General features: G+C 39.3%; 1 protein-coding gene across 2 annotated transcripts in view; it reads left to right on the top strand.

Moving 5' to 3' along the window:
• Nucleotides 1-248: 248 nt before the first annotated feature.
• The window catches only part of pkdcca (protein kinase domain containing, cytoplasmic a), a 35,686-nt gene continuing 11,269 nt past the window's right edge, over nucleotides 249-24,665 (top strand). Inside the window, exons 1-4 of one of the 2 annotated variants that reach the window (XM_066679484.1) lie at nucleotides 249-1,016; nucleotides 17,048-17,170; nucleotides 23,819-24,087; nucleotides 24,535-24,614. In XM_066679484.1, the coding sequence (XP_066535581.1) occupies nucleotides 393-1,016; nucleotides 17,048-17,170; nucleotides 23,819-24,087; nucleotides 24,535-24,614 (1,096 nt within the window). In that variant the 5' untranslated portion in view covers nucleotides 249-392. The remainder of the gene's footprint in view (nucleotides 1,017-17,047; nucleotides 17,171-23,818; nucleotides 24,088-24,534; nucleotides 24,615-24,665) is intronic. The other variant, XM_066679485.1, reaches the window with a different exon arrangement.

The raw sequence follows: 24,665 nt of genomic DNA on the forward strand, positions 1-24,665 counted from the left end.
GTGTTCATAGGTTCATAGAGTCAACCGTCAGTCAATCTGACGTAAACAGCTCCCCTACTTGTAACCCTTGACTAGTAACGGGTGTTTTTTTCACCACCCGAACCCACCGAGCCAATCGCAGCGCACGGCGGCGGAAGAACGCGGGCCAATAGTTACTTGGAGTGGGTTGGGCTTGTGTGAAAACGGGTGTGGAAAACACACGCGGAGCGGCGCAGAGCCGTTACAGGCCGCCCGCTCTCAGCCCTTCAAATGGGGTAGACTTCCACACCGCACACAGCGGAGATGAAGGCGCAAGCGGAACCGGAGCCGTTACATTAGGGTTTAGACTTGAGGAGCACTGCAGCGGAAGACGGAGTTTACTTGTTTTTTTGCTGACCGTCTTTAGCGTGAGGATGAAGCGGCGGAAGGTGGTTGTCGCGGCCGGTTTCTGTCTCTCTTTCTTCCTCGGGACGCTCCTGAATCTCATCTCCGTGCCAGCGTTTGAGCACCAGCAGCGCGAGCAGCAGCAGCTCGGAAAACAACAGCAACAACGACAGCAGCAGCAACAGCAGCTCGAGGCGAGTCTCGAGCCTGTCACCGCAGACGACGACGAGCTGCTGCGCTCGTTACGGGCGCAGATTGGCGCGCGGTTGCGCGAGGCTCTGCGCTATGGGCCGTTCCCCGAGCGCGGGGGCGCGCGGCCGCTCGAGCGCAGGCGCTTGATGGACGTGCAGCGCACGCGGGAGGAGGAGCGCGAGCCGGACCGCGGGAGCGCGCCGCGGCGGCTGGGCTGCAGCAGCATCGACTCTTTGAGCGACGTTCAGTTCGTGGGCTCCGGGTACACGAAGGCCGTGTACCGCGCGGCGCTCAACAGCAGTCTCGCCGTGGCGCTCAAATCTGTGCACTTCAGCGGACACGACATGGAGGAGTGTGTGCGGAGGTACGGCTCGGCGCGAGACTGTTACACACTCGCCTCTGTCAAACTGCTGAAGGAGATGGCGCTGATGGAGAGACTGCGGCACCCCAACATCCTCAAGGTACACGCGCTATACCTATAAACCAGTCATAACGATGTAACAAATCTATTAAACGGTTAATACAGCGTCAACAATGCCACAGAGCTGCTGGGCTTCTAGAAATATTAGTGTTTTAATAAAAACAGATCGGGGCCATTACCATGATCTGTTTCTTTGATTTGACCCACGGTGGTCACTTTATTACAGATCTGTTAGTACTTTAGAATTTATGGTGCTATTAGTGATTTAACATGTACTTAAGCTATTAGATGTAATTGAAGTATTTATTTATTCATATATTTATTTATTTATTTTAAATCTAGTCTATGTCAATATTGTATTATTTAATTATTGCATGGAAACCTATTAGTTAATTTAAATATTGTATGGTGGATATTACATAATTTATCATATTAAAATTAATACGCCGTTTTATATCTCATAGGCTTTACTTTAATACGTCAAGGGTCTTTTGTTTGCTCCTTTTTGTGAATGGGCTTACAGTATGGTCGAATTGGGAATGTTAGAGAATTAGGCTTTTTCTCCTGTTATTCATTTTAAGTAACTCCCTCTCTTCTGTATTCTTTAATTTGAGCTATATTAGTTAAATTATATTAAAGCTTTATTTCTCATTTTAGTTATAGTGATTCAAACCAAGTTCCATAGGGAGATATAGTTTGAATTACCACCATATGTCTTGTCTCCTATTTTAAAAATACACTAATGGTAGACTAATAATACTGGCCAGTGGCTGTTTGTGTTGACTACAGCCACCTAAATCACTCTTTATTTGCTGATTAGTGAATGTAGTGTGAATGTTTACGCAGAGTGTGTCAAATTTAACACCTTCATTTGTTCACTTTACTCAGCAGTGCAGGTAGCCGTGTGTATTCAGAACCCTGCATCAGCTACTGCCTCAATGCAGCTGTAATTGTACTAATCAAAGCTGAGGTGGGCTAGGTTAGAATAAGTCTGCTGCTTCTAGACTTTGTATACGGGAAAAAAAGCATCGCATTCCCATTTAATTTGTATTTTTTATTTTTTTTTTTTGCATTAGAACTGTTTTATTTAAACTAATTGTTGTGTATTATAAATCAATCATGCATTTGATTGAACATTCTCAAACAGCAACAATATTATGCACATATCACTGCAGATCTTGACTATAACTAGTCTAGAGCTCTGTTGCACATATATTTATATATTTTATTAGAGATTGCTCTGATGAAACTGTCGCTGTTTGAGGTGCTTTCTGTATGTATTTTGCATAGAAGCTGCATGAAGAGAAGCAGTGCAGAAGAAGAACTCTTGAATTGTTTTTAAGGTCTGAAGTAATGTAAAATGTTGCTTGATTCATTTACGTGTTTACCAAGTCTGTTCTGTTTTATGCTTAATAGCTGGACTTTAATGCGATCAGTTGAGCACACACTCTTGGTCTAGGTTCTGCTCTGAGCTGGAGCTATACTCAGTCTTTTGAGAAATTTTAATCAGATAAAGCTGATAGAGAGTGGTTTTGGGGTTAGGTGTGAGCTAAACTTAGATTGGGGTTAGGTGCGAGCTAAAGTCTTAAATTGTGGATAAATCTTGTGAACCGCATCATAGAGACATATTTACCATAAATGATTTTTACTACAGCTTAGAGATGAGAGATGTTGAGTGTTTTTTTAGCCTTCATGTTTATGGCTGCTGGTTTTGCTTGGGAAAAATGTGTTGTTTCTCAATAGAATTAGAAACATATTGTTAATTTTGTAATGAATGTGCGCTGCACTGATTCTTTGCTCCTAAGTATTTAAGCAGTAAAACTGTCTGAAGGTGATCAGTGTCTGTTGACCAGAGGCAGCTGCAGGCTTAAATCACCAGCACTAACAGTAACCGGCTAAAAACAAGTGAGATTACATTGCTACTTACCGAGAGACATTAGTGAATCCACAGTGTGAAATTCAGGTTGTATACATGGCTGTAAGTTTTTAGTCAAAAAATATCTTATTGTAATATTTCTGACCATTGTGAAGATTGCAATTTGAAAGTGTTTTTTTTTTCTTCTTCTTTAAACTAATCTACAGTTCTACAGTTATTTACCTGGCGAAGAACACAGTCCATCCTTTTCTTATGGAAATCGTAATGAAATGTAATCAAATCTACTGTATAATACACATTTTTTACATGTGTATTTGCTGACAGTGATATTATTCTGATATTTTCTGCATCCCTTGTTTGAAGAGTCAGTTACATTAGTGCTGTAACGGTTCTAAACCGAAAGCCATGGTTCAGCAGCCTTTTGTTTTTTCATGTTTCCCGCGACATGAATCAAAGTTTTCTGTGTGTGAAGCACAGAGCTCGCAGGCCCCAAAAGCAGCAGCATTTTCAATTTGGAAGTGACAATTGACAATTCTGAGACTGCAGACCACCACCCTGCTTCTTTTAAATTTCCAGTATGGGGGATATTCAAATTTACTGTTGAAATAAGTGGGGAACTGCATTAATCAGTAAACACTATATAGTTTAACTAAAGTGTTATGGAAACGCAGCTCATCTTTGAAAAAATCACATCAAACACATTGAATTGGGAGCTTAGAAAAATACTACAACATCAGCTGCACAGACAATCCTTCCTGCAATGGTCAGTGCCGAATGCTCCCTCCGTATTTCTGATTGGGCTCAAACAACAAAAGCAATAGGTCCATTCTTGCCTTAAGGTATGCATGTATTCTGCTGTTCCAACAAGAAATCCCAGAAAGTAACTATGTGTCCTATCTGCTACTCTCTTGATAAGAGGAAACCTTAAACTGACTGATGTGGACATTTTTTTTCACATATCTATTATGACATTTAATTAGTTTGCTATTTATTTGATTAATTTAATTTTCTGATCGTTGAATTTGGTGATATATATATTCCTGTTCCTATTAATTTCCACTTGTTTATGTTGCAAAAATATTTACAAATATTTTCTTTACTATATTTTAATAGTTTACAAATTGGTTAATTTATTTCCAGGTTTAACAGTGATTAAAAAGAAAAAAAAAGAATCAAGGCCCAAAAACCATGGGCCGAATGGAACCACGAAAGTGTTGTGAGAAACCAACACAAATGTACATTGTGCATCGTTTATGATATTAATGTTGCAAAGCCAATACTGCAGTAACAGTTAAGAATGAAGTGTTATGATTGTAGTAATTCATTGTATTCTGTTGATCCTGCACACGATATTTTTTAGAAAACATCAGTACAAACCTACTGTAAGATTCAAGCTCATTGCACACATTCACTTCTGGAATTAGGACGTTTTAAGAAGCAGTTTTCCTACAGCTCCTATTGAAATCTGCAGTGCTGTGGGAATAAAGATGGACTGCTTGCTAAACTAACTTTTCCAACTGATTAAAAAAACACATTTGGAGGATAAGTTGCTTTGAAAGGCATTAACTATTTCCACTTAAATATACCCAAACAACTCTGCTGACTGGCGCTACAACAAGCTCAACATGGGCCCCAATTAAAATCCCCCACAAAAGAAACTCTAACCACATAGTATTGGAGAGCAAGCTAACACTGTCTATTAAACACACACACACACACACACACACACACACACACACACACAAATGCCTATAGTCCCATACAGGTTTATTTTTGCCAAAAGGATTTTGATATAAATTGTCATTATACTTTTAAAAAGATGACCATAAATTGGTACGTCTGCCCGAAAATAGAACAGTAGCCAATCTATGTCAGAGAAATTACCGAACTTATGGGTGTACAAAAAACACATGCTGTATAATTGACAGTCGGCCTTGAATTATTATATTTTATGCTCTATTGTGGTGTTAAGAGTAAAGAGCAAGAGTGAAGTCAGAAGAGTGGCTCTAATGAAAAACAAATGACAAATACGCGAGTTCAGATTTTTTGTCTTCCTATCTGAATAATAGGTGCTAGTCTGAGAGGCCTGGGGACTTTTCTGTGCTGGGTCTGGGAGGTCAGTTGCGAGATACATTTACGAAGTGGATAATAACATGACGTCTTAGTGTATAAATTTGAATCTCAATTTAATTTATATGAGTGTAATTAAATCTATGAATATTAATACCGAAAAGTGGTGGCCAGTACCTAGTTACATCTGCTCAAGTGCAGGTGCTTGATCAAAGTTGGTAGATTTCAGTATATTTAAAATAAAACATCTAAAATACTTTGTAATACTTTTAATCTATTGCAGTATACTAATGAGTATAGGAATCTATTTTTGATTTGAGACATTTTATTTGAGACCAAGCGTCCAACAAACTATAGTGGTGCTGGATATATTCAGATGTTCCACTGCGGTCCTGTAAATTGCTCAGTATTACTTAGGTTTGTATGTCACTTGGCTTTTGTTTATGTAATTTTTTTAGCAACAGCAAGAGCACTTTTGCTTGAGCATGGGCTTGTCAAAATAATTATATCATAGACTTATCATACAATACACAGACATTTCCTCAATAATTTTTGCTGACCTCAAAACTGGTTATATTTTATATGTTTGTTTTTTTTTTGAGTTTTTTTAATCCATATTCAGTGTCTAAATATTTTTTAACACTTTGCAAAAAATTGCTATTAAAAGAGGTGTACTTGCATTGTTAAGCTATAGTATTATCATTATATCAGTGAAATAAAACTGTGATAGGCCTACTTGGGTAGGCATTTAGGTGACTCTGCCCATTGAGTTTGGGTTGAATGAGTAGTTGTAGTTTTAGTCCTAGTCTTGTGGCAAGCTTGTGTAAATTCTTTCATTTCCACTAAGCTCACTTTTAGAATAGTATTTATTTATTTATTTATTTATTTGTCTTTCTATTGTTTGGGGGGTGGTATGTGTCTTATTTTATTTTATTTAATTTTTCATGTTCTTGTTTTTTCAGTGCTGTTGTTCTGCAGATTGTGGTTCTAGAGGTGTCTTAAATTCACAAGCTTTGACTTTAATCAGCAATGATTTTGGGATACAACATGTTCAGCCAGAAGAGAACATTTCTTAGACATTCAGCCAAACACTTTCTTCTTTTTTTTCTTTCCCAGAGCTGGATATTCCAATTGGATTTAACACATGTTAATTCTAAACTGACACTCACCTGATGGTTTGTACTTTGTACTTTCCACAACGTGTCTATGCCTCTTTAGTTGGTGTCAGTGGAGTATAACTGAACTTCTACCTCAGTTTCTGGAGAAAGCAAGCTGATTTCTCTTTATTTATTCTGTTAGACAGACTCTTCCTGCATGCGCACAAATAGCCAGAAATATTAATCACTGCTGACTAGAAAATGGCGCCTTATATAAAGAGTCATATTCTTTGTTTATTAGATTTAACTTCAGTAAGTGTTTGGGCTGAGTCCAGCGCCACGTCTCATTGCTAACGGCGCCACAGCCAAGGCCTTCCAAGAAGACCAGCCACTGTGTGAACAAGCCAAAGATATGATACAGCTAATACTCTCTTTATAAATCCTCAGAAAAAAAAGGAAGTCAGTGGATTCTTTTTTTTAAATTGACATTCTCAGTTGAACTACATATGTTTGATTTTCTTCTGAAAAATAAAAGAAAAATGGTCTACAAAGAACAACAGTTTCGATCTTAACAATGTCAGAAGAAAACCATGTATACATGCTGGTGTTTTTGTTGTGTGTGAACAGAATTGGTCAAACATTTCTTGAAATAACTCTAATAAATTTACAAACAGTTTCTCCTTCTCCTAAAATATTATTTTTGGAGATCTAAGGTTTATAATCAGAGAGTTTATTAAAGAGAATATTAAAGACAATTAACTTACCATTATGTTTGCATAGGTCATATTTTTTTTCTTCTTGAAAAATGTTAATGTAATTTAAATGTATTGTGCACTAAACTTTTGAAGAAGTGTGTAAAGAGCATTTTCACAAAACCTGTAGTTTGCCCAGGAGTGCTAAATGTTCTGCATACCAACATATACCATGATATTTCCCAAACATAAACAGTGCTAGCTGCTGTAGGGTCGGAGCCAAAGCTTAACCTAACCTGGTAGGTTCTAACCTAAGTGTTGTCCTTCGTGTGCTTTGGCAAATGCCTCGTTAGACAAAAATGTGTGGCACTTGTTTTATAAGTCCTGTGGGGTCAGAGGTGAGAAGATGTGATATGTTGGCTTGATTAAAGCCAGGCCAGGGTTCAGCAGGAGTTCATCATGAGCATTAGAGTTCTGCACTGCTGGCCTTTTCCCTGCATCTCACACAGAGAGAGATCTACTCTGGTTAGGCTCACAAACACACTTCCAGAAATAATGTGTCTTCTGGAGGAGGAGGAGGGTTCAGGAATTTCTGCTTATTAGGAAAGGTACATCTGCTGTCGGAAGATTATATAAAGTATAATATGTATCATATGTGCGTATTTATAGTTTAAGTATATGGAACCTTCCTCAGTTGTTTAAATTGGGGTTTTTTTGGGGGGAATTTTTTTATTTAAATGTAAACTGACTCCAGATTTAAAATATTATTCAATCACAATACTTACCAAACCTATTTTACATTATTTATGAATATCAGCTTTACTTCTGAAGCAAAAAGCCCATATCAGGTTTTTAACCTATACCTTTCTGCAGCATTCCATTTATGTTGACATATAAATGACATCATTTAACATGTTTTAAATTATAAAACAACTTGATATCACAGATCATTATTGTGAGCAAGGAAACATACAACTATGAAAATAGTAGTCAACACAATACCACAAAGGTGTATTCAACAGCATCAGAGTTTAATTTCTTTACTACAAAAAGCAAAGTTGCAGACATAAAACACAAGTTTGACAGGCTGACCCACTTTATTATGCCCATTATTGAAATGCATTACTCCTGTCTAGGCCGTGGACAGATATTTACTTAGATTACCTTAATCCCTATAACTGTAGGGGTCAGTATGTAAACACACTATAGTTTCTCTCTCTGGCTGCCAGAGTACTAGTTTTCTATCTGTTAATAAATAGTTTGTACTAGTTACTGAGTTCTAAACCTAAAAGGACTAATTTCCCAGATTTTTTCCAGGATAAGTTAGGAACAAGATATCTGCATCGTTTGTTTTTTCTTTTTGTCCGCTTCCTTTCCGTGGAAGTGGGAGGTTAAAGTGTTAACCCGTGTTTAATTAGAGCGAGCACTCTCCCGTCTCTGTCCCTTACCAAAAAAAGACCCCTGGGGCCCTCTGTGTTCAGGACATGAAGCTTTCACATTAACACTAGGAGGTTACTGATTACCCATCAGTCAGTGTGTGTATGTGTGTGAGAGAGAGAGGGTGAAAGAGTAAGCGGGTGTTCACTGAGGATATAAGGAGCTAGCAAAACGACACGCTAACATAAATATAATCCCAGTAGATGACCCCCAATCAGGCCCCTGAGTAGTGCACAAGAAAGGCCTCATGCACCATCTGATATGGCTCATATACACTCACCTAACACCCAGGACTGATACTCATTCATCTTTAAGTGTGTAGCACAAACTGTGCAGGTTTGTGGGAGTGGAGTGACTCTCTCTCTCTCTCTCTCTCTCTCTCTCTCCCCCTCCCTTTTGTGTTATCAGCCTCTCTGATCTCCTGCAGTCCATCTTGTTCACACTGCCGCTAACATGGCAGAGGGCAGAGGAGTCAGAATCTCTGCCTCAGGCACACTCACTCCCTGACTGACCCTATCCCACCCCCACCTCCAGTTCTGTTCTCTTTAAAGTAGCCCATTGCCATAGAGGAACCCTACTGATTCTTAGTTCTTTAAATTAATGTTAGAGAAAATATGTAGATAAACCTGAATTTTTAAGATATTGCCATTTGTGACATCACAAAAACAGTAAATTCAAAACAAGCTGTGTGCAGCAGCATAGTTGCCATATGCAGTGCATTAAGTAAGTGAATGGTATCGTTTTCAACTTTATCAGTGTGAACAATCTACATTAGACTCTTATTTTGAAAACGGGAAAAGGGAATTTTATTTGGGATTCAGCCACAGTGAATGTGGTCATGCTTGTAATGATTAAACCTGATGGAATTCTTGAGGTAAAAGTGCTTACTCTGCACTCATCAGCAGCTCCAAAGCTGCAGAGGAAATGAAGAGCTCTGCAGAAGACAGGCCTCTGTTCCTCAGTTCTACTGTTTTTGTGATAGAGCACAGAGCTGCTAACCTGCTGTGACTGCGCTCTGATTGTTTGGGTAGGATATCTGGCTTCAGGAACAGGCTGGGGAGAGTGCTCATATCTGTCCTACTATCTCACACTTTCCTGCACACACACACACACACTTTTTCGCACCCTCAAAGATCCTTATTGTTCTTAAAGGTTCAATTTCCGGCTTCAGATTCAGACAGTGGTGGAGAATGTTCTTATGAGGTTTAGATACTATCGTTGAGATACTGTCAGCAGGGCAGTGTTAGTTTTACTCCCATTTATTAGGAATTGTTTATAGAGGTGGTGTACATTCACCCAGATATATAAGCAAAACATTCACTGAGAAATTAAAAATAACAACACCTTTACTTATTGTTGCTGTCATGACAAAACATCTGTGAAAGCAGTGAAAGGACTCAATGGAGTTTCATGCCACCGATCTTTAGATTTCAGGATATATTTAGAGCGTTTTTATTTCTCCAGTCATCATGAAATTGTAACATATTACAAAAACCAGCTTTGTCAAATTATGGAAAATTATATGTAAAATGGAAATACAAGATTTTGTTCTGATATTGACATTATACTCAAGTATACTTGTGAGGAAATATGAATTGCTTTTCCACGTTTCTCTTTTAATAAATTCAATTTTATTCATTTACATTGGGTCATAAATCACCTTTCCATGTTTCATTTTATTCGTTTTTGTTTGTTCAGCAACAATAATTAACACATATTTAGACCAGAGGAATTCCTACACATTTCTATACTAATGAATATTGGATTTACTAAGAAATAAGTTCCTAACCTGCTTTTGGTAGGTTTCCTTTGCTTCTACTCAACTCAATATTGTGCTGAAATCAGTTAACAGCATTTGTAAACCCCACAGTAATGACCTTTTTTGGCTTTTGTATTGTCTTATATTGTCCGTGTGTTTCTACATTTTATAGATTAATAGTTTCTATATTGAAATTGCAGTTTGAAAGGGTTCAGTTTTAGTTTTTAAAGAACAAGATTTAAAAACAGTAAGACCAACTAGAGATCGCCAATCACAGTGCTGATGACAACATGTGACAACAACTGAATGACAGTCTGGTACAATCCATTCAGCAATCAAAATTTAGGCAAGATTTTCTTGGTCTTCTTGGTTATAAAAACAGAACTGAACCTTTATTTATAGAAAATATTTGTAATTGAAATCTCAGTCACTCACTGTATTAGTCAGATCATATTCAAACTGATATCTTTACCAAAAGCATTCAGCCTTAGTATGCCTCAGTTCTAGCAAATAACATATGTCTAGTTTTCTAATGAGGGATTTCAGTTACCTGCACATGTTCAACTGTGCACACACAGCTTGTATAACCATCACAGAAAATTCCAATTTAAGGGACTTCTTTTGAGCAGCTGCACATGAACCTAAAGTCACCAGGCCCAATGCCAAAAGACTGCCACCGGATTCAGATTTGAGACCAGTTGAAGGTGATCTGTAATGCAGAGATGCAGTAATCATCTAACATCAGTAGCTGACCTCATTATGGTTTATGTGACTGAATGCAATCAAACCCTCACAGCAGTATTTGAATGCTTTCCAAGAATTATAGAGGATGTTTATGCAATAAAAGTGTACAAACGTCCTAATGCTGTTAATTTCAGAAAAAAATATGCGACAAGTGGGTGCCAACAAATTATTGGCCATAGAATCTGTAGATGTAAATACAGCATTGGCTCACCTACCTAGTACTTACTTCAAGCTGCTGTACTTTAGTTGATTTTGACTAGGATTTATTGCTAAAAAGAGTGTCATTATAAAAATCCTGCTGAGAGTAAAGCAGAGCCAGAAACTAAGCACTGTGTGTTTATGCTGCTATTGAATAGTTTTCAGCAATGCATTTTAATGCCTTTTTAAACACTCTAATAAAAGCACAGTGAGTCTCAAAGATAGGTCTTGCTCTCAAGTTTTTCCAGGGGCGTTCTGTACATATTCTGATAAAAAAATAAGACAGTTATACCCAATACAGGGTTAAACCATATACCATCTGAAAATTACCACCCCTACTGGTTGTGCGATTAGGATGGTGCTTGTCTCACTGAGCCTCTCTTGTTCTAGTGAATGGCCCCTCGTTCAGTGACCCTGAGCCGTGGACGCTTGGCTGCCACTGCCCTGTCCTGCAACGTCCCTGCACAAACACCACCATCTCCATGCCGTTTTGAAGCCCTGCCAGGGCACACTCGTTAAAAGAGTGTGGCAGAAGTGTGTGCATGCGCATGCATGCATGTGTGTGTGTGTGTGTGTGTGTGTGTGTGTGTGTGTATACAAATTAATAACACCTCACACAGAAACGCTTTGTGCACCCGCTGGGGTGTTGGCATATGAGCTATGTTGGTGCTGGGCACTCTAGAAACTTGCAAATATATGTAGAGTAGTGTAGTTTATCACCAATGCATTTTTGTAGCTCGTTTACCATAGTGTAATATGCTCAAAATTTATGACATAACTTTAGTAACTTCAACAGTGGATGTTAGTGTTAGATTCTTAATTAGAAATCAGAAACATGACAGTATATTATACTTATTGTGATTATTTATATCATAAAACAGCTATGGGAAAGTTTCTTTTTCTGATTATGTTTTTCTGATTTCCTAAAAGAAAATGGTTAACACATCCTCTATAGGTCAAAAGTAAGATTGCACTTTGAAGATAAAAACTGATACAAAGTTTGAAACCTAGAAGTCAAATTAAGGTAGAGATTTAATGGTTGAGAAAAAAACAGTGCATTCAACATCTTGAACATCATTATCTTAGACTTTTTTCTTAGAACTAAAATTTCACCCCTCGTGGACCTATTCTCAATTATTTATCTTCTAATAATAGCTACATATTTTGATACATATTGTGTAACACTTTTTGGTGTAATGTCATTTTTTTTGCCAACCTTACCTGTAAAATCTCAGCTACAAGCCAAGGCTTATACCACATTGATTAGATACAAGTATGGCATGAAGATGTGCGCCTTGTTGAGTGTGAGATATGCAGGATGAGAAAGACTTGGCTGTACCGAGGAAGTTTTGTAATACCACCAACGCACACACAGACACACACACACATACACAGACACACGCGCACACACACACACACACACACACATACACATTTACTGTATGTGGGATATATTTTCCTTTGCTTTCTGGGAAGAGACATCACAGTGAATCAGAGTGGCCAAAATTTACATTTACCAAATCATCTAAAGCAATCATCTTTTACCAAAATCAGAATCCACAAATCAGTCAATTTTACAGCACTGTATGTTCTTAAAAAAAAAAAACGTAGAAAAACTGAACATTAAGACTACAAAATGTTTACCACTGAATGTATTGTATTGAGTGTAGTTGACTATTTCTAATCTTAAAAAAATAATAAATAAAAAACACTGAACTTCCATAAAGGAATCCTGCTTGAACTCTCAGTGACACATCCTGAAACTCTTTAACACTTTTCACACATAACTTTCAAAATATGTTACTTTCAGGTTCTACGGCGGTCTAAACAGGAATGTAAATGAATTTCATTGTAATTATATTTTAAGCCTTGAAGAAAAGAAGTTAATCTTAGCTGTTGTTGCATTTTCCTTCAAAGATTTCATCGTAACTGATCCAGCAGTAATTTGATTAGTGGCTGTGACTAAACCCTGTGTTTGTTTGTGTTAGGACTTTCTGGAGCAAAAAATGTAAATCAATTTGTCTCAACACATGAAACCAAGACGCGGCTTTGTTGATTCGATTGGCAGTGAAGCAGTATGGAGGAGGGGTTATTTTGCGTCTCACATTCTATACATGGTTTCTTTGTTGTTTTTAAGGTTCCAGAAAAAAGTTTCCTTAGAAAAATATGTTCTTACCAGCTAATGTACATTATCAGAAATAAAGGAAACTCAAAGTTCCCATAAAAGTACAAGAATATTCTTAAGGTTAAATGGTGAATTGTAAAGGTGATGTTCACAATTGTAATAAAAAAACAGTTTTTATAAAATTCAGAAGATATTTTCTAGATCTCCTAATGTGTCTAATTCTAGTCTAATGTGTTTATGAAACCCCGATCTCAGTAAACGAGTAAAGAAAACAAAGTGGCTCAGCCAGACATTCTAGGCTTCCTCTCTCTCTGCTCATGGCAGGGAAATGGCAAAGAGCTCTCCAAACATTGAAAATCATGAAAAGAGATTGGGATAATGCTTTATTGATTATTTTTCCTGTTTCAGATTATTTAGGTAGGAACCCCCTTTAAATTCGGGAGACTGCTAACAGCATGAAGGAGATTATATGGTAGATTAAACAGTGAATAAAAATTTATAGACAATTTAAACTTCTGCCATGTACAGACAACATTCATTTTACTTCTGAAACACACCATTCCACCATAAGGGGTGTGAAGCTTCTGAACGTAAACACACCAAAGAGAACTGCAGTTCCACACAGTCATAACTGTTCCCTTTACGTAAATGTATGTAGTCTGTGGACACCTGTTCATCCAAGCAATACTTCAGAAATTTGCTGCAGGGAAGCTTCAACTTTTCTGAGAATGATTTAAACTACATGTTGGAACATTCCTGTGTGGATTTGGTTGCATTCAGCATTAGAGAGGTCAGGTGCTGGTGTTTGATGATTCGTTCTGGATCACAAACCACACTTCAATTCATCCCAAAAGTATTGGATGGTGTCTTGTCACTACAAAGAACGCATTTCCATTGCTCCACAGGTCAGTTATAGGGGCTGTATACCATTCTAGCCCAAGCTTTTCATTGTTCATTTTGACCTTAGGCATTTGCATGTTGTCCAGTGTGTCTCATTCTGTTGACAGCTGAATGGTACACTTTGGGCCATTGTATAGCTTAGCATCTTTGTCCACAATGGGTTCATATTAAATAAGAACAATTAATTACTTACAAGATGTATCCTCCTGGGTCAGGGTGTATAGAGTCAATGCAATTTAACATCAACTGCAGTGGAACATGGTACATGTCCCCTAACTAAAGGCGATGAAGTTGTACTTTTGATGATACAAGGATATGTTATTTTCTAAGATTGTGTGCCCAGTATGCTTAGGGTCATTGTCTTGGAATTCTGGTGTGTTTCCATAAGCTGCTGTTAAACACTGATCGAACAGGACTGGCCAGATGCTGTGCCTCTGGTTAAAAACAACTCTGGACAAGGAGTGTGACCCTTGAACCAAGGTCAGACAAAACGGCACCACGTGGCTGAGCAGTTATCTTACTCACAGAACACTCACTGCAGCCAAGGAGTCTAACACACAAGCATGCACACCCTCACACACACACACACACACACACACACACACACATAGTCATGAGGTTGCTTGTGTGGAATGAAGACAAACAAATATACATCTACACACTCATATACACAGTCACACTCTGTTTAGATAGAGCTTGCTGATAATAGTCATTACTGAGTGTCTAATCTCAGATCAGGTCTTAGCGTTCTGCCTGGTCTGGGAAAGCTCCGCTTGCTAGCAGTGGTCTACGATCAGATTGAGCTTTTTCCAGCTCTCCAGTAGTGTCAAAGCCTGCTCCACATTTTTCTGCTTAGTATTAATACAGTGCTGTTCACAAGTGAGTGTCAACGTATTCATTCATTCATTCATTCATTGTCTATAACCACTTATCGAGTTCAGGGCCGCAGTGGGTCTGGAGTCTACCCAGAATCACTGGGCGCCAGGCAGGAACCCACCCTGCAGGGTGCGCCAGTCGTTCACAGGGCGACACACACTCACACATTCACTTACACCTATGGACATATTTAAGTCACCAGTCCACCTACCAACGTGTGTTTTTGGCCTGTGGGAGGAAACCACAGCATGCGGTGTAAACCTGCACAGGCACAGGGAGAACTCAACAAACTCCTCACAGATAGTCACCCGGAACAGGAGTCGAACCTACAACCCCAGGATACTGGAGCTGTGTAACTGCAACACTACAGGCTGCACCACCGTGCCACCTGTCCACATAATATTATATTAATTGTAATTCTATTTAATGTGGTTATAAAGTACTAATTATTGATTTCTGATGAGAAGTAGACTAAGACACAGGGACACTGCTGCTGCATTAAGAACAATGGACATTCCCAGGCCTCAACATCAGTGAAAGTGTTTAGATTTACTGGGATAATGATAAATGCTGGTGAAAATTCATCTGATTTTTAGAAGTATGGAGAACTATCTATGCAGCTTTCTTTCAAAAACTCAAAGCAAATCTCCCAAATGAAAAGAAACCTCAATATTGTAGTCACAACAGAGACGTCTGGGCCAAATGTAAATTATAACAGCTTTTCACAGTTTAGAAATAGTGAAGGTTCATTGCTTTGGACTAGAAATAAAGGTTGAGCTCCAATGTTTAATTTCAGATAAATGTGAGTATTATTGTCTTGAAATTCTTGAAATCTTCAGATCTAATTTTGTTGTGGTCTAGGAGCAATATCTGAGATATAAAAGAGATATCTTTTCTGCCTTTCCTTTCCTGTGGGTATACTTCACATTAAGACGCATCAGACGAGAGGTCACAAACCTGGATTATTACCTCCTACTGAACGCACTTGAGCGAATGTAATGAGTCACTTTTTTCAGTTATTGCCCAAGTGATGATGTATCTGCACTCACGAGAGCATTTGAAAACAGACTCAGACCAGTTCAATGAGTGTTTCTGGAAAAGTGTGTGCTTCCAAAAGTGTGTTTTCATTTCTTTCACTGTGCCAAAGTTTGGGTGGTGTTATAAGGGCATTCTGTCAACATCTGCCCAGATTTCTCTCTGCTCACATGGCTGGCACGGACAGCGCCATCTATAACTTTTTGCCTTGATGTTAAAAATGTCCCAGGCGCACCCAAGCTGTGGCTGCAATGTCCTCCCAATGTGTGTGCGGACCTCACTAAGCAACATTGAGGCTTAAGGCTTTGGCATTGGTCATTTTTAGTAGCGGTGCTATTGTATCCACTGTGTGCGGTGGTAGGCATCGCTAGGAATTGTGAGTCCCGGAAAGAATTACTCCTGAAATAGATGTTTACATTCTATTTGCAGGTGTCAGCGCATTCACAGGTTGGAATACCATGGATTACCTAGCCTTGAGGAAGAGTATAGTTTTACATTTGCGTTCCCCCCTAAAATAAAGTCACGAAAACACCTCCATGCACAAAGGAGAATGTTTCAAGCCCTCCACTCCTTCATAAGCATTCTAATGTAATAGAGAACTCTGTGCACTAATAGGCTTTGGAGGGTTTGATTGCAGCTTAGGTGAACTTAGGCCAGCAAACAGAAAAGTACAAGCTAGAGAGAAGAATGCCCTCATCCCAGCTTTTCCTCTTTGTTGCCGAAGACTCTGACGGTGGTATGGGCCGGTCACGCAGCCATAGGTTGTTTTCCTTTCAGATGAAATTTCATGCTGTTTAATTTTAACTAGCTTCTTTGGCTCAAATTAGCTTAAGAAAATGTTTCTGTTAGCGAAGCGCCAAATGCAGCAAGACTCAGCAGTATGGAGACTCTGGAGCCAAGAGATTTGCAGAAACCCACACACTTCATTCACACATAGCCGTACAATCAGATTTCCTAATTAGAATTCCATGCTTTGGGTAAGCGGCTCGTAACTGTGTTGTTTTTGTGTACAGTACAGAGAGTTGGTGGACAGGCTGAATCTCAGTCTGTGTTGATTTCCTCTTATCTTTAACTTGACACTGCACTTTCTGTGATTCGACACTGACACATACACGTACATACATACAGAGTCAAAACAAGGAAATTGTACACAGGGTTGTTCAGTTGAGACTAAGTGACTGACAGTCTAATGTTTCTCTGCCTCATTGTCGCACTGTCTATCTCCTCCTCAATCTCTCTGGCTTTCTCTTTCTTATCCCTAGCTATACGGCTACTGCTACCAGGACAGTAACGACATTAAGGATACAGTGACGGCCATCACAGAGTTGGGCAGTCCTCTGGAGATGATCCAGTTGCTGCAGACACCCTGGGAGGAGAGATTCAGGGTGAGTCAGTCCCAGCTGCCACCATATCACACATTCCATCAACTATCTGTCTGCTGCTGGAGGAAGAGAGGGTGGGGATTCAAGGAATTGCTTACACCATATATAGCATTGCTATTGTCAAAAAAAACTGCTTTAACTATTTCCATTTATCTGGTTCATTTGAACACAGCAGCTATTCTTTTCACTGTGTGGTTTCACTATACGTGGATAAATATAAATTATACAAAACAAATTAGAATAGAATAGTTTTTTTCAGCTTTATAATGCATTAAAATGTAAAAATGTTTTAGCCTTCTGTTAATTTACCAATTTGGAGATTTATGGATTTTGTTTTTCAGACAGCGACAATAGTTGATATGACTTTAGACAGGTGGCTGAAATTTTACTACCTCCACAAAAAACAGACTCTGTAAAAGGCAGTTGGAGGTGTTTGTAGACAAACACAATATAGAATTTCACTTTTCCCTGAAAAGGAGCATATCTGATCTGACTGAAGTGAGTAGCCCAGTAAAATAACCCCCAGAAAATACAAGCATTGTAGCTGATAATATCAGCTCATTTGGAATTTATAGCTGCATTTAATTTCTTAATCGTTGTAGGTAGTGGTAGGCTCAGGACCCATCACATGTCGGACATTTTGTATGAACAACTCAAGTGGGTGAAGCTTAAAACATTCATTAAATATCTCTCTGAATCTCCACAGCCCTAAAAATGGTATCGTGGGCAAACCTACAAAAGAAGAGATTTAGTAAGAATTGTGAGGTAAAATAGCACTGAGGAACGGATTGCTCAGTGTGTACAGGTTGCTCTCTTTGGAGGGAATGGGTAAAGATCTCTGGTAAACTGGGTAAAATCCAGCTCTCTGCACTCTCTTCTCTTCTTCTATCGCCTGATGTTCAGCACAGTTCTCAGTCAGTATTCCTACTAATCTCTATTACCACCATACTGACCACCCACCATAATTATTTCCTATTATTATAGCTCTTCCTCTGGGATGCAGAAATGACCCAAATGCCCTCTGTGTAGTAAATCACAGCCCTGTACAGCACACACCCCTATTACAGCACACAGCCCTAATACAGCACACAGCCTTATACAGCACACAGCCCTGTACAGCACACAGCCCTAATACAGCACACAGCCCTGTACAGCACACACCCCTATTACAGCACACAGCCCTGTACAGCTCACAGCCCTAATACAGCACACAGCCCTGTACAGCACACAGCCCTAATACAGCACACAGCCCTGTACAGCACACACCCCTATTACAGCACACAGCCCTGTACAGCTCACAGCCCTAATACAGCTCACAGCCCTAATACAGCACACACCCCTATTACAGCACACAGCCCTGTACAGCTCACAGCCCTAATAAAGCACACAGCCCTGTACAGCACACAGCCCTGTACAGCACACAGCCCTGTACAGCACACAGCCCTAATACAGCACACAGCCCTGTACAGCACACACCCCTATTACAGCACACAGCCCTGTACAGCACACAGCCCTGTACAGCACACAGCCCTAATACAGCACACAGCCCTAATAAAGCACACAGCCCTGTACAGCACACAGCCCTATACAGCACACAGCCCTGTACAGCACACACCCCTATTACAGCACACAGCCCTGTACAGCACACAGCCCTAATACAGCACACAGCCCTGTACAGCTCACAGCCCTAATACAGCACACAGCCCTGTACAGCACACACCCCTATTACAGCACACAGCCCTGTACAGCACTCAGCCCTGTACAGCACACACCCCTATTACAGCACACAGCCCTGTACAGCACACAGCCCTGTACAGCACTCAGCCCTGTACAGCACACACCCCTATTACAGCACACACCCCTATTACAGCACACAGTCCTGTACAGCACACAGCCCTGTACAGCACACAGCCCTAATACAGCACACAGCCCTGTACAGCACACAGCCCTAATACAGCACACAGCCCTGTACAGCACACAGCCCTAATACAGCACACAGCCCTGTACAGCACACAGCCCTGTACAGCTCACAGCCCTTTACAGCAAGAACTCTAACACACGTGCTGCAACACATTTTATTTGTGTGGAACCACTTCAAACATTTGACTCATGTCAGTTTAAAGAAGTGGTTTTTCCTTCAGTCTATGATCGCTGTTACAGACTAAAATGCTATACAATACATTGCATAGATTTAGAGAGCTTTATATGGACCAGTGTTTCCTCAGGCACCTCCTGAACATTCACACTTTGCTCTATTCATTCTAATGGAAGATAATGAGACAATATTTTCTATAATATTTCTTTCAGCGAGTTGTACGACCGTATTTATATTTGGGAAACGCGAGTTGTGTTTGGTTGGGGAGTTTGTGGTCGTGTAGTGTGTGTGTGTAAAATGTTTCCAGTCTTCGGAAAACTAGACAAAAACAGTTGTGTGGTATAAAATACCCAGCCTGTTTGTAATCTGGCCCAAGTTTAAATTCGAGCTGCATCTAGCATGTGCGTCTGTATCTGCTTCATGGGGTGTGTCCCAAAAGTGCCCTCTGTGTTACATGTAGGGATTAGTGAGTACGGGGCAATTTCCAACACACCTATGGTATCAGTGCTCTCTGTAGCCGATATATATTTTCATTTATTATGTAATTATCTACCTGACCTCTTATAATCATTATGAAAATTCTGTACCAATTATTGCAACCAAGCTTCCAACGTATATTTGGCATTGCACAATATCTTTGTGATTAAAAAAGTGGGTATAAAAATATACATAAACTTAGATGTTTACTCAGGTACATATGCATTCTCTTTCTCAAACACACACATATACACATACACTAGGCAGCAGTGGAAGCACATTTCCATGCTCTGATGTGGAGTGCGCCACACTCATCTATGTGTCATCACAGCAGTGTACAACTCAACAGAGCAATTCATAACCCAGCTCAGCATGGACTCGATATGCCTTCAACACCGTGATTGCTTTTCATCTTCCAGAATAGTTCAGCATTACCAATTCTAATTCCCCTCAAATGAAGGCCTGGAACAGGACCTTTAGAGCTGCTTCACCACATGCTTAAGGATTCTGGGAAGACTTTGCCAAGTTAACTTTCGAGTTAGATTTCCTGCCACCTCAGCCATTGCAAATTAATTCTGAGCACAGAACAATGAAGGCATTTGCAGGAAATAAATATAAAATAAATTCCTCTCTTGACTTTGGGGACTGTGGAAAACAAGCTATAAATTTGATAATTTGTCATGTGTTCTTACAATGTGTCATTTTATTTATTTTTCTTTCTTTCTTTCTTTCTTTCTTTCTTTCTTTCTTTCTTTTTAATGAAGGCTCTATTTTGATTGTAGTTGTATTACTATTTTTACAAAAATAATTACCAGCAAAAACAAGAGTTTAACAAAACAAGAGAAAACAACAAAAGTTTAGAAAAACACTGTAAAAGTAACTATAGTTTTACCAGAATGTAGTACATTCAGGGTCTAACAGCTCAGGAAGTGGGTTTGAATTTAATCCCCAGTTTTAGAATTAATTTGGTCTAAAATAAAATGACTGGTAACTATTAATATGACTCAATCTAAATAAAAATAAGTAAAAAATAATTATGAATATTTTATTGATTGGCATATTAGCATAGAATTTCAAAACAAAAGCTCCTGTAGCTTAAAAATGCATAAATTCCTAACAAACTCAATTTTCAGTCAAAGCAATTCGCTGGGGTATGTCTGCATTTGAATGATGTTTTACCTAAATTTCAGGGTGATTACAACATGATCCAAAAGCGTGTTCCTATACATATTCCATACATTCCTCCTCTCTTTTATTCAGAATTTTTCAGTCCAGTCTTGGGCATTTTGAACAAAAGGGAAACTGCCATAGAGAAGGAGAAAACCGCTGCACTGAGGGCTTTAGTTGTATTTGAATTGCATATGAGGTACTAATAGACTCTGGGGAGGCCAACAGAACTGCTGACTACCAAACGGCTCATTTAGATCCACAGCCATTTCCTCTACACACTGACGAAGGCTTTCATAGCCAGAGCCCCTCAAACATGACCGCCCCCACCCCTCTCCCCCCCACACACAGCCTCCCATACCATATAAAACCAGACAGGTGAAAATACAGCTTTACACACAGTAATTTCCAATGTACAGTTACTCCGAACAGTCATGAATACCCACTTATTAAATGTAATTTATAGCATAATCTGAAAACACAAGTTTTCTGTTATGAAAGCCCCATGAGGAAGAGATAAGTAGAATGGTAAACATTGCTTGAATATATTTTACATTAACATTCATTATGTGTTAATTATTTGTTTTATCCTTCTACTGAGCCATTACTGTTTGAGAGATATGAAGTTCTTGGTCAGACAGAAGGCATGATGCTAGCCAGACAGGCATCACCAGCGAGGGACAGTGCAAAAAGAGTCAGTGGTTGACTTCACGTATCTTGGGAGAAGCAAATGTATTTATGTTATGTATTTATTATGTTTTAATCTAGTCAAAAAATCCAGGTGGGTGTAATCCTTTTTCCCCATGTAAGAGATTGTTGGTTTTCTTTGTTGATTATATTTATGGACAGTAACAATAATTTTCGGACAGATCTAATTTTGTCTTTGAATATAAATGGAGCAGGACATTAAAACGTGATGAAAACTCTCCCTTTCAAAATGTCTGTTTTTGGTTTTGGGTTTGGATTTTATTTGTACCAAAGCAGTGTTCAATTACAACAAACCCTGGCGGAATAAATTATAACCACACACAGACGTACAAACGCACACACTTAGTACACCAGGCAGATCCTGACCTTTCCCAGTGGCTCCTAATCCTGAGTACATTAAAAACAGCTTTTGTGTTGTGTGAAAGGCCGGCGCAGTGTTCCCTCCTCCCTCTCCTTCCCCTGCTTTTGTTCCTGCTGCTTTTCAGCGCTCCACTGGCAGCGGGGATTTGGCAGTGGCCTGTGTGCCAGGGAGGGCTCTTCTTCAACACCAGCAGCCTTCTGCTCTCCCCAAAGTGACCCCTAACACCCACACACACAATACCAGCTCTAATTCCCAAGGCACGCACACGCACGCACACACACACACACACGCACACACATATTCAAGTGGTGCTTTGAGAGATTAAGTGGTGATTGGAGAGCTAAGGCGGGTGCTCCCAGACACCCACATTGATGCACATGCACATTAAGTGGCCTGGTCCTTTTGGGATTTCCTGTGTCTTGAAGCTGTGTCCCAATGCAAACCAGAGCATAAATGTTTGATACTGTGAGTCTGGATTGGCATGCTAATGCGGAGTCCCATTCTTGCTGTGTTAGTGGACACCTGCTCATCCAGCCTTTCTTCTGAAGAGTATGAGCTAAGAGTATGAGTAGGGATTTTGTCATCTGTGCTGAATCAACAGACTTCACACTAGATGTTGGGTTATAACTGTGAGGATTTGACTGTATACAGATACAAATATTAATGGGCTCATGTGCCAGTATTGCGTGGCTAGTTCTGGGTCAGAGACACCACTTCAGCTAATTCCAAATGTGTTAGATAGGGCTCCATCCCTCCAGAAAATGCAGGTGTACTGCTTTACAACACAGTGATAGGGGATTTAACCCTCTAGCCCAGGGGTCATGACAAGGCAGGCCGCTGTCTTGCCCGGACCTGGACCTGTAACAGATAAACTATTAAGAGCTTTTTTTATTTTTATTTTGTGTTTGTTTTAAGCGATGGGAATCTGCTAGTCATTACTGTTCAGGTTTAGCGCTCCAGGAATCTCACAGACTATTCGCATGCATTTCTTCATATGACACGTGAGGCTACACAGCCAATCATATCTGTGCATTATGATGAGCGCTATGACTCGAATGAGTGACACACACAGGGTCAGGCTCCAGACAGCGCTGTCTTGGGGCCAGTAAAAATAGCCTAAGGGATGTGCTAAAAACTCTTTATTTCATTTATTCATTCATTCATTATCTGTAACCGCTTTTCCAGTTCAGGGTCACGGTACTTTATTTAAAATATCCATTTTTAAAAAATCATTGTTTATTTGTAAATTTTACTTGAAATGAGAAAAGGACGTTTTATTTAGAGATTTTGTTATTTATATTTATTAATAAATCTTGTTGAAATATATTGAAATGTTATTGAAAGTATAATTTGCTTTCACATCACATTCAGTTAACTATATAAATTTATGCTGTAATTATAAGGCTATTTTAATGTCCATGATAGGGCACTGATCATAATGCAAGTTAAACATTATGTTCCGGACCTTGGCTTGGGAAAATTTTCTCTAATTGGACCATAATGAATTTTAATTCATTACCCCTGCTCTAGCCCATGATTGGCAATAGGCTTGGTGACCTAAAGCTCAAACTACTCCACAACACCCTTTTGTTTCATACGTTATTATGCAGATTATTAATGCCATGTGTGCACAACTGAATCATTATGTCCATGAATGTTTAGATACAGTGTAACATACATATATGGGTTCACCTTCTTAGTTACATGCTGTTCTGTACTCACATTTGTACTAGAATACTGTTTCAAAAACAAAGCTTTTTTGGTTTTGCAATGCTAATTCAGATCCACAGTCATAACTTCATTTACTCATCCACCTATTTCTGCTGTTCTTGTTCTATTTCAGATCTGTTTAAGTCTGGTTCGATTGTTGTATTACCTGGCCCATTCTCCTCTCGGCTCCCTGACTCTGCTGGACTTCAGACCCAGGCAGTTTGTGCTGGTGGATGGTGAGCTGAAGGTAACAGATCTGGACGATGCCAGTTTAGAGGAGGCTCAATGTTCTTCCTCCTTAGACTGTCTGCTGGAGTTCCCTGCTCGCAATTTCACCCTCAACTGCATCGGTGGACACTGTCTGGGCATCAATGAGAAGAGAAATCTCTACAATGCCTACAGGTCAGCATGGGGCATGAGTTGATCCAAAAATGTAATATATGTACTGTTGCTTAAGAAATGTTCAGTATCTGAAGCTTTCTTTGTTTTTTTTCCACTAGAGCTAACTATAATAGGAGCTTAAAAACAGTGGTTATCATTGTGCTGTTACCATAAATGTACTTCTCTGAGAACGTAAGATTTAATATTATGAAAAAAACAAGATGTAGAATGTGCACTTTTTGATGTTTAAACAAACAAATATACACCATTTTCATTTTTTGCCTCATATTTTGGAAATACATCCAGCTAGTTCCATTGTGTCACAATCTTATGGCTAAAAGTCAATTCAATTCAATTTTGTCACACTTTCGTATATTAATTTCTCACAAGGCTAGTGCCATTGTCGAAGAGTTGTGGTATGGTAAATGCACAGGGATCACTGGACTGATTATCTTCTGTTTTATGCAGATTCTTCTTTACGTACCTGCTGCCCCATAGTGCCCCTACAGCACTCAGGCCTCTTCTCGACAAGATTGTCAACTCTACAGGTCAGTGTACTCTCACACATACAGTACATTTATTGGATAAACATACAAAGA

Source organism: Hoplias malabaricus, chromosome 8, assembly GCF_029633855.1.
Source record: "Hoplias malabaricus isolate fHopMal1 chromosome 8, fHopMal1.hap1, whole genome shotgun sequence".
In the NCBI taxonomy this organism is placed as follows: Eukaryota; Metazoa; Chordata; class Actinopteri; order Characiformes; family Erythrinidae; genus Hoplias; species Hoplias malabaricus.